At 68.7% G+C, this 10,331-nt stretch overlaps 4 protein-coding genes across 4 annotated transcripts in view; 1 reads left to right on the forward strand and 3 right to left on the reverse strand.

Moving 5' to 3' along the window:
* AURANDRAFT_61318 (hypothetical protein) overlaps nucleotides 1-1,982 on the reverse strand; it is a gene marked incomplete at both ends in the record, with an annotated part of 3,710 nt that extends 1,728 nt beyond the window's left edge. Inside the window, 3 exons of the mRNA XM_009035092.1 lie at nucleotides 46-450; nucleotides 681-1,313; nucleotides 1,431-1,982. Coding sequence (XP_009033340.1) covers nucleotides 46-450; nucleotides 681-1,313; nucleotides 1,431-1,982 — 1,590 coding nt within the window. The remainder of the gene's footprint in view (nucleotides 1-45; nucleotides 451-680; nucleotides 1,314-1,430) is intronic.
* Nucleotides 1,983-3,718: 1,736 nt separating this feature from the next.
* Nucleotides 3,719-4,566, reverse strand: AURANDRAFT_61319 (hypothetical protein; the record flags this gene model as incomplete). The annotated part of the gene is made up of 2 exons (XM_009035091.1): nucleotides 3,719-4,363; nucleotides 4,546-4,566. 2 exons carry the CDS (start codon nucleotides 4,564-4,566, stop codon nucleotides 3,719-3,721), a joined length of 666 nt encoding a protein of 221 aa, XP_009033339.1.
* A 1,915-nt stretch (nucleotides 4,567-6,481) lies between these two features.
* Nucleotides 6,482-7,788, forward strand: AURANDRAFT_61320 (hypothetical protein; the record flags this gene model as incomplete). The annotated part of the gene is made up of 2 exons (XM_009034868.1): nucleotides 6,482-6,766; nucleotides 6,943-7,788. 2 exons carry the CDS (start codon nucleotides 6,482-6,484, stop codon nucleotides 7,786-7,788), a joined length of 1,131 nt encoding a protein of 376 aa, XP_009033116.1.
* A 2,077-nt stretch (nucleotides 7,789-9,865) lies between these two features.
* Nucleotides 9,866-10,204, reverse strand: AURANDRAFT_6406 (hypothetical protein; the record flags this gene model as incomplete). Its single annotated transcript, XM_009034620.1, has 1 exon — nucleotides 9,866-10,204. A coding segment is annotated over one exon (339 nt), but the record flags the coding sequence as incomplete, so codon positions are not given.
* Between the last annotated feature and the right edge of the window lie 127 nt (nucleotides 10,205-10,331).

Consider the following 10,331-nt stretch of genomic DNA (forward strand, 5'->3'; position numbering starts at 1 on the left):
CCCCGGACGAGCCGCGCGGAAAAACGAAACGGCCCCCTCCCGGACGCCGCCGACGGACGCGAGCTTGTCCTCCTTGTCCTTCTCGCGCGCCTGCTGCTTGCTGGAGACGCCCGCGAGGAGCCGCGCGCGGCGCGCGCGCGCCTCGTCGATGCGCGCCTCCATCTCGTTGAGGCGCCGCTTGAGGTCGAACTGCATGTCGAGGAGGCCCATCTCGTTGATGAAGGAGATCTCGTCGACCTTGTTGGACTCGCGGACGGCCTTCTTGCGCACGGACTCGAGGTGCGCCGCGTGGCGCGCCTCCGCGCGGTCGTGGCGCCGCGCGGACTCGGCCTCGCGCGCGGCGACGGCGAGCTCCTTGGCGACGCGGACGCCGCGCGCGTGCGCCGCGGCCTCGCGGAGCCGCGCGGACTGCTCGCAGCGGAGCCGGCCCCGGTTCCGCATCGCGGCGACCTGGAGCGACGAAAGGATTCCCGAGCGACGAGGCGTGAACAATCCCCGACCGGCGAGGCGTGAACGATCCCCGACCGGCGACGAGGCGTGAACGATTCCCGGAGCGACGAGGCCGTTTTCCACTCGATCTTTGGACGAGCGATCATCTCTCGACGCGTAGGCTCGCGCTCCGAAACGCGTCTCGAGTCGAAGCGCGTTCGAATCGCCCCTTCGTCGGCCCCGGCGGCGACCTGCCGCTCCTCCGCGCGCTTCCGCGTCTCCGCGGGCGACGGCGGCTTGCGGTGGGGCGAGCTCAGCTTCTCGTGGAGCGTGCGGCTCGGCGACGGGTGCGCCGTCGCGGAGCGGTGGAGCGCGACGGCCCAGGCGTCGCCCTCGTCGTCGTCGTCGGCGTCGGCCGCGGCGTCGCGCTTCGGCGACGGCGGCAGGAAGTGGCTCGGCTTCATGGCCGCGCCGCGGCCCGCGGACCAGGACGCGCCGGAGAAGCAGGACCGCGGCGACGCGCCCGCCGACGGCGTCGCCGCGGACCGGTGCTCGGACTCGTCCGTCGCGCGCGACTGGAGGAACTCCTCGCGGAGCTCGAGCGCCTCCTCGTGCTCGACCCAGGTCTCGGCCTCGCGCCAGGCCATCTCCGCCTCGCGCTCGAGGCCCGCCGTCGCCTCGGCCTCGCTCGCCGCGTGGTGCGCGGCCTTCTCGCTGCACGCGGCCGCCTCGGCGCGCCACCGGTCCGCGTCGCGCCGCGCGTCGCGCGCGTCGTCGCGGGCCGCGCGGAGCTCGCGCGCGAGCGTCTCGTTCGCCGCCTGGGCCTCGGCGAGCGCGCGCTCGAGGGCCGCGACGCGGGACGACGAGCTCCGCGTCGAGAGCGCCTGCGTCGGGGGAGCCGCTTCGATTCGCTGCTCCCGGGCCACCCTCCGAACCCTCGGGCCGCTCCAAACCCCGCGCCGTGATCGGCGCGCTCCAAACCCCGCGACGCCGGAACCGACGCGGCCCTCGTCCTTGTCGTCCTTGTCGTCCGCGTCGACGTTCTCCTTGAGCGGCCGGAGCGGCAGGTCGCCCGACGCCGCCTGGGGCGAGCCGCCGGGCGGCGCGCCGGACGACGACGCGCCGGACGACGACGCGCCGGACGACGACGCGCCGGACGCCGTCCCCGCGCCGTCCGACGACGACGCGCCGGAGCTGCTGCGGCGCGCGCGCCTCGGCTTGTCGTCGTCGTCGCCGCCGCGCACGTCGAACGCGAGCACTTGCGACAGCGCCGTCACCGGCGGCAGCGGCGGCGCGCGGACCTCGACGACGGGGAACGGCGCCGCGTCGGCTTTGAGCTTTGAGCTTTGCTTCTTGTTTTTTGGTGACGCGGACTTCGGGCTCTTGCGCCCGGGCGACCGCGGCGGGCTGCGCGTGGGCGACGTCGGCTCGGGCGTGTGCGCGATGCGGAAGGAGATGAGGCGCTTGTCGTCCGGAGTTAATGAGGGTTTCGTCGGGGTGGTCGGGGGACTAGCTTTTGTGGGCGGCGAATCCGCCGTGGTGGGCGGCGCCATGCGCCGGCGGTTCGAACGGATGAGCTGCTCGTCTTGTGTGTGGCAGATCGGCGGCCGGCCGGCCTCGTCGTCGGAGGCCGCGGCGCGCCGTCACGAGTCACGACGCGTGCGCCACGACGTACTGCGCGCGCGACGCCTCGAAACGCGCCGTCCAACTTCGCTCTGTGGTGCCATGAGAGGCTGTTGCCCAGCGCGAGCTCGCGCGTCCAAGGCGGCTCTCGCGCGCGAATGCGCGCGGACGAAGAAGCAAAGCTAGGGAGAGGGGTCTACGTCCCTGGCGCGCCTAGGGGCGCACGCGAGGCGCCTCTCGAAGGCCACTCGGGCCTCAAGACGCGCAGGGAGCGTACGGAGGAGGCGGCGTGTGAGAGCCTGCGTTGTGAGGGGCGGCTCGCTTGGCGATCATCTCACAGCTGAGCGATGGACCCCGAGCTGATCAAGAAGAAGCTCGAGTACGAGGAGCGCAAAGCCCGGGCGAAAGCGCTACAGCTCCGCCTCACGTGCACGATCTGCGGTGTGAAACCGAGGACCTTGCTGAACTGTCCCTGCGGCACAACCCAGTATTGCTCGACAGATTGTCAAAGAATCGATTGGCGCGACCGAGGCCATCGCAAGGCGTGCAAGAAGATCCGCGACGAGCGGGCGGCGGAGGCGGCGCGAGCGGAGGCCCCGGCGCCGCCCCCGCGCGACGTCGTCTACGGCCCCGCGCCGCGGTCGCGCGCCGACGAGATCCGCGCGCGCATCGCCGCCGAACACGAGGCCGCCCGCGCGCGGCGCGAGGCGAACCCGGAGCCCGAGCCGCTGTCGGCGCGGAACGGGTCGCGGTGCCCGATCTGTCTCGAGGAGTGGGACGTGAATGCTCCGACCGTGTTTCGCGTCTGTTGCTGCCGGATGGTCTGCCGATCGTGTGAGGACAAGATCGGAGACGCGTGTGCTCTCTGTCGTTCACCGCTAGGAAGCGATGCGGAGCAGCTCGCGCGTCTGCGCCGCCACGTGGAGAACGAGGTGCCGGAAGCGATTGCGCATTTGGGATGGGCGTACAGCGGCGGTCGTTACGGCCTCGTGCAATCGGATAAGAAAGCCGCGAACATTTTGAAGCGCGCCGTGGAGCTCGGAGATGTGCGCGCGATGGTCAAACTTGGGTACGCGTACGATACTGGAAGTGGCGTCAAGCTGGACAAGAAGAAGGCGGAGGAGCTGTATCGCGCGGCCGCAGATCGGGGCCACGCGGTCGCGCAAAACAATTTGGGGGTTTTACTTCGTTCTGCGAACAAATTTGAAGAAGCGGCCCGGTACTTCGCGCTCGCGGCGAACTTAGGCTTCACCGATGGAGAGACCAACCTTAGCGCTTGTTACGTGAACGGAACAGGCACGGAAGTCGACCTCAGCAAAGCCAGATACTGGACCGAGCGCGCCGTTGCCAAGGGCCACGAGACCGCCATAAAGAACCTCGCGCGCCTCGACGCGCATCTCGCGCGCCTCGACGCGCGATCATAGCCTAAGTCTTTACGCCGCGTCATCGCCCGAGCCCGAGATGCTGCGCTTGTGCGCGGGCGACTCGTGCTCGGCCTTGGCGTCGACGTCGCCGCGTCCCTCTAGCTTGGCTGTAGGTTTTAGGCTGTAGTAATCACAAGTAGCCCCCCCTGTATTCCGAGTCCCTTGCCACACACTCCCCTCTAACACTCCCCCAGCTCGCGCGCCGCGCCGCGGCGACGGCCTCGTCGCCGCGGGCCGCCGCGTCATCGGCGGCCGTCCGGTCCCGCCGGCGGCGGCGCGAGCGCGCCGAGCGCCGCGGCGTCGAGGGGCGCGACGTCGCCGGGCCGCATGGCGCCGACGCGGAGGTGGCCGATGCGCGCGCGGACGAGGCGCAGCGTCGGGAAGCCGACGGCAGCGGTCATCTTGCGGACCTGGTGGTACTTGCCGTCGAGGACCGTGAGCGCGACCCACGAGTGCGGCCGGTGCGCGGGGACCCGGCGGCGCCGCGGCGGCAGGGGCGGCGGCGCGGCGAGCCTCGTCGCCGCCACGGCCCGCGCGGCGTAGGGCGCGGACCGCGCGCGGCCCCCGGCGCCGCGGACGCCGACGTCGACGCCGCGCTCGAGCGCCGCGAGCGCGCCGTCGGAGATGACGCCGTCGAGCTCGGCCCAGTACTCCTTCTCGACGCGGCCCGCCGTCGTCACGTGGTAGGACAGCCGGCCGTCCGTCGTCAGGAGCAGCAGGCCCTCCGTCGCGCGGTCGAGCCGGCCGACGGCCATCGTGCCCGCGGGGAACGCGTGGCCGAGGTCGCCGAGGAAGCGGTGGCGCTTCTTGACCTTGGCGCGCGTGACGAACTGCGAGAGGACGCCGTCGGGCTTGTAGAGCAGGAAGTGCGCGTGGTGTTGTTGTTGCTGTTGTAGAGGAGAGTCTCGCGGCCGCCGCGCGGTCGTCGCGGGCGACTCGCGCTGCGCGTGCGCGGCGAGTGATTGTGTTGTCCGGCGGCGAGCGGCGGCCGCGCGGCGCACGTGTTCTTGAACTGCGTTAGCAATGCCGTCGCATGGTTTAGGCCGCTGGCGCAGCTCGCGCGGCTCACAAGGAGCAGCAAAACTCGCATCGCGCTGCAACGTTGCATTCCTTCGTTCAAGCGAGGCGTTGCGCTTCTGTGGCGACGGTCAGGCGGGCAAGCAGCGTCACGTCGCGCCCATGTTGTCTCACCACTGAGTTCTTCGATGCCGATGAAGCTGCATCGGATTCAGATTCCACTTCCGCTGCACGCCGCTCAACTCACGACCAATGGCCACCCTCAACGCACCGGGGGAGGTCGTCGGTTCTACCACTAGCGAACTTAGTTCAATCTGAGCCGAAGCGGAGGAGTGTTTCGCATCGCGAGGCTACTCAGCTCGTTTAGCTCAGTTGGGAGAGCGCCAGACTGAAGACTTCACGGTCCATCTGTAGGTCACCCGTTCGATCCGGGTAATTCGCATCTTTCATCTTTTTTTTTTTTCCCCCTCCCACCCAACCCGAAATCCACGCGAGCGCGGCTTTTTTATTTTTTTTATTGCGCGCGGGCCAGCGTTTGGGCGGCCTGAGGTGCGCGGCGGGTGTTGACTGCTTCGAGAACCCGTGCCTCGGGTGGAAGCAGCTCCCGAACGAATGCGAAATCAGTACCGACGCCAGAATCCTCTCGTCTCGCGGCGCGGCGTCTCGGGAAACGCTGTCGTTTGCGCGGCGCCCGCGCCGAAGCTCCTGAGGCGCACGAGGGGCGTGGACTGCTTCGAGAACCCGCGCTTCGCGTGAAAGCCGCGGCTGAACCGCTGCGACCAAGTCCCAGACGCCGGGATCTGTTCGTTCTCGAGTCCGACAGTTCGTCCTTCGGCGAGGCGTCGGCGACGCTCGACGGGCATCTACCGCGCCCAGTGGTCCAAGGACGACGACGCGCCCAGGGGCGTCGAGGGCCTCGTGTCTGGGCTCCACGAGGAGTCGGACCGCGACCAGCGCGCGCGGCTTCGCTGCTCTGTGACGGACGCCGCGGCCGCCACCGCGCCGCCGCGGAAGCAGATGCCGCTGACGATGAAGATGACGATCCTGACGGTGCGACGACGGTGCGACGTCGTAGGACGCGACAGCGCAGCCGTGGAAGTGAGCGAGCCTCTATCGATCTCAGCTGCTGAGCCCGCTCGAAATGAGTGCGCTCCACGACAAGGTCTAGCTCTGTCGATGTCGTGGCGCGAGTCGCGCGCCGCAAACCATAGTTGACGCGAGCGATGTGAGCAAAAAGAGTAATGAAAAAATTATGGAGGTAGGCTGATTCTTGGCAGCGGGAGAGACGGCCGAGAAATTTTGCAAGAAATCGCAGTCTCGTGGGGTCCCAGCGCTCGCCTAGAGAGTCTCTGGTTCGCATCCGTGGCCGAGTGGTCTAAGGCGCTGCATTCAAGTCGCAGTCGTTTCGACGGCGTGGGTTCGAACCCCACCGGATGCATCTTTTTTTTTGCCTCGAGGGGTCACGTTGCGCGTTGGCGTGGCCTACACGATGTAGGGACGGCGTGTATGTCGAGTTTGGGATGTTCGCGCGGCTGCGTGTGTGCACGCGCGCGCGCGGTCCTCGCAACTTTACTTCGACGCGCGAAATGTCCATCCACGTCCACACGAGACCAGAAACACAAGTCCAGCTCCACACAAACGGGCGCACATCACCACCAAAGCGCAACGTCAAGCTCGCGACCTTGCACCCATCCTTTGCCACTACGCCGTCGTGCGCGACGCGGCGTCCAAGAGGGCGCGCGGCGCCGCCCACCGGCACGCCCACCGCCGCATACAAGCACTGCGCCAGACACACAACACGCACAATTAGCTAACACCGTTGTCGACGACCCGCGCCGCCCCCGGCGCGCGCCGCGAAACCGCCAATCACAACCATGATGCAGCGACGACAGCGAGAGGCCGAGCACCGCTTAAAGACGAAAAAGTACCGACGAAGAGGCAGCACGAACCTCGCGCACCTGTACGAGCGCTGCTCCCAGAGCAAGCTCATGTCCATGGTCGCGAACCTCGTCGGCGCGATCGGCTGCATCCTCGGGAACAAGCACATCATGTCGACGCACGCGCGCATGCCGCTGACGCTGACGTTCCTGGGCTACGGCTTCGTCATCCTCTACTTCGTCGTCGCGAACCGCCTGCGGCCCGGCCGGCGGCCGCGGGCGCAGGTCGACGTCGAGAGCGGCGAGCGGAACCGCGCGGGCCCGTCGCGGCGGCAGGTCGTCACGCTCGTGCTCCTCACGGCGACGGCGCCGTCCCTCGCGAACGCGCGCCTCCGCGTCGAACTGCGATCGCGGCGCGGCGCGCTCGACGCGTTTCGGGGGGGGGTCGGGCGCGCGTCGTCGTGGCGGCGCGAGACAGTGGCGCGCTCGAGACCGTCGCGCGCTCGAGAAGATCAGACGTCGGCTCGTTCGGCGGGTCGCCCGCGGTCCTCACTCACTTCTTCCGCGCTTAGGCCTCGCTCCTGTTCAACTCCGTCGGCTTCACGCAGCTCAGCAAGGTGCTGACGACGCCCCTCATCGCCATCATCGAGACGTCGCGGGGCTCCGCGGCGCCGCTGAACGTCCCGCGCATCGTCTGCCTCGTGCTCATCCACGCGGGCGTCTTCGTCGCGAGCGTGTCGGACGTCACGCTGAACAGGATCGGCTGCTTCGTCGCCTTCGCCAACGTCGTCGTCACGGCGCGCTACAAGACGGAGTGGTCCGCGGCGTCGCGCGCCGCCATCGCCGCGCGGCGCAAGGCCGCGGCCGCGGACGCGGGCGGCGGCCGGACGGACGCCGCGGAGGCGCGCGACGAGCAGGCGGCGGTCCGCGAGCTCGTCGAGGCGACGCTGCCCGCGGCGGCCCTGGCGCTCCTGCCGGCCATGGCCTACTTCGAGGGCGGCGTCTTGCTGAACTGCTGGCGGACGATGGACGCGGCGGCGTACGCGCGCCTCGGCGTCGTCGCGGTCCTCGGCGCGTGGACGAGCTCCACGGGCTACATGGTCATCGGCCGCCTCAGCGCGCTGACGCACCAGATCCTCGGCCAGTTCAAGATGTGCTGCCTCCTCTTCGGCTCCTACGCGTTTTTGGGCGCGGACCTCAACGGCCGCCAGCTCTCCGGCGCGTCGCTCACGATGGCCGCGGTGCTCCTCTACACGCGCGCGACGATCAAGCAGCGCGCCGCGCCGCCGCCCAAGGCGAAGCGCCGCGAGGAGGACGCGCCCCTCCTCGCCGACGACGACGACCGCGGCGCGGGGCTGTCGCCCGCGCGCATCCGCCGCGCGTCGTCGCTCCGCCGCTCGAAGCCGTTCGTCGCGTGACGGTGGTTTTTTAAATGTTCTCTCGAGGGGTTGCTTCTTTTGTTTGGGGCGCGTTCTGATTGGTCGTTGTCGCAAGGCGCTCTCGGGTTTCTCGTGTCGTTCGTGTGTGGTACGTTGCTAGGAGTTGTGTGCGTGTGCGCGGACAAAAAAGAGGGTGGCGCGGGGTCACAAAAAAAGAAAGTACACCATCCGGGAATCGAACCCGGGGCATTAGAATGGGAATCTAATATGTTCGAGAGGATGCGACTCCGGTGGAATCGTACCTACCACTACACCAATAGTGTCTTTTGTCCGAGCCGATGCGAGACGCTTCGGAGGCGCATAAATTTGATGAGGCTCGAGGTTGCCTCGGCCGAGGCCTATGAATGCGCAATATCTTTTGTCCGGCCAGTGAAAACATTTGTCCGGCCCGTGAAAGCATTTCAAACGGTCCCTTACGTGCCCGAAACGAACCCTGGAAATTAGGCAAAAAAGAACACCCGTCACTCCCCCAGCAGCGCCGCCCGCTGGACAACCCCCAGCCCCCCCAGCCGCGCCTTTTTGTCGTCGTCGAGGAGCTTCTTCGCCGCGTCGTCGAGCGTCGCCGCGCCGTCGCCCGTGCGGCCCGCGCGGAGGAACTCGTACCCCTGCGCCCACTCGACGGACTTGGGGTTGTAGCGCTCCTTGTCGCGCTTCATCGCCGCGAACGACGTCGCCTCGACGACCGCGGCGACGCGCGCGTCCGTGATGTCCGCGAAGCCGAGGTGGAGCGCGACCTTCTTGACCTAGAGACCGCGTCGTCAGCACGCGCCGCGTCCGCGGAGGACGCCGGAGGTACGACGGCCGCGGGGAGGTCCGTCTTCATGTCTTCGTAGCGAATCACGAGCACCGACGCGTCGCCGACGGCGTGGGACCAGTCCGCGACCTAGCGACGCGCGCGTTCCGTGCGTTCCACGGCGGCCGAGACGCCGGCGCGGCACGTGCGCCGCCCAGGAGCCGTAGGGCTCCGTGTTCGCGACGGAGTCGGCCGCGAACGCGGCGAGCGGGCCTGCGCGTTTCGTCGTTTCGCGCGGCTCGTCCGGGGATGCCACCGCCGCGAGCGCGTCGCGGCGCGGGGGGTGCGGGCGCGGTCGAGCGCGGCGAAGCGGCTCGCGGGACCACCTCCGCTCGCGGCGGCGGAGCCCCCGGGGCGGCCGCGCGAAAAAATCTCTCGCGATGCGACGTCTCTCGCGTTGCAGCGAGCAACCGCCTCGGAACCGCCTCGGAACCGCCTCGCGCGGGGCTGGCGTGGCGAGGACCACGACAGAGACCGGGCTCGCGCGTCCGCTCTCCCGAAACACCGGACGCGGGCGCGGCGCCCTCGTACGTGCCCGCGTCGCCGCGCTGGTTGCGGAGGTGGTGCCAGAAGCTGACGAGGGCGTCGCGCTGGTCGCGGACGACGTAGACGTAGCGCGCGCCCTTGGGCATGAGCGACCAGGGCACGTGCGTGTTCCACGCGCGGCGGCCGCGCGCGGCGAACGCGGCGCGCAGGTGCGCCGCGGGCGCGGCGCCGTCCCAGGACGCGGCGGCGTCGTAGAAGGGCGTCACCTCGGACACGTGGCTCCAGGCGCTCCGGTCCGGCGCGACGAGGTGCGCGACGATGGCCTGCATCCACGTCGTGCCGCTCTTGGGCCAGCTGCACACGAAGACGTCGCGCTCCGTCACCGCGAGGCCGCTCAGCGTCGCGATGGGCGGCGAGATGGGCAGCAGCGGGAAGGTCGACGCGTCGACGATGGCTGCCATGGCTCGTGGCGTGCTGCAAGAATACCTCGCCCTTGGTGGTGACGATGGTGATTCGCTGAAAAAATGCCGCAGCGCAGCGCGCGCAAACGAGGGAGAGGTTCTAAAGATGGGGCGCCGCAGCCGCAAAGCCCACCTAGGGCCCGTCGGGCATCTTGAAGTCCTCCATGCCCGGGATCTTGCCGAGGTCGGGCATCTTCGGGAGCCCCGCGGGGAGCCCCGCGGGCATGCTGAAGTCGTCGTTGGTGATGTCGTCGGCGTCGACGTCGAGGTCGCCCTCCTTGGCGCCGAGGTCGTCCTCGCCCGGGCCCATGTCCTTGGGGTCCATCTTCTCGCCGCGCTGCGACTTCATCATCGACTCGCCGATGATCTTGCGCATGTTGTCGTCGCCGTTGTCGTAGAGGTCCTTCATCATGTCCATGATGCCCGCCGACGGGTCGCGGCCCTTCTCCTTCTCCTTGGCGGCCTTGCCGCCCTTCTTCTTGAGGTCGCTCCAGTGGTCGTACGAGTACTCGCCCTTGACCTTCTTGAGCTTGACCGTGACGCGGTTCTTCTTCACGAGGATCTTCGACTCGGCGGGCACGATGTCCTTGTCCAGCGCCTCGACGAAGAGGCGGTAGTTCTTGCCGCCGACGTCGGTGATGCGGAGGTCGAACGAGTCGACGCCGAAGTCGCACGACGACCTGGGCAGGAAAAGCGTGCGAAATGCCCAACTTTGGAGGCTCGTTCATTTTTCACTCGTCTCGGCTAGTTTTTGGACGAGCGATCATCTCTCGGAACGGTCT

The sequence above is a fragment of the Aureococcus anophagefferens genome, assembly GCF_000186865.1.
Source record: "Aureococcus anophagefferens unplaced genomic scaffold AURANscaffold_2, whole genome shotgun sequence".
In the NCBI taxonomy this organism is placed as follows: domain Eukaryota; class Pelagophyceae; order Pelagomonadales; family Pelagomonadaceae; genus Aureococcus; species Aureococcus anophagefferens.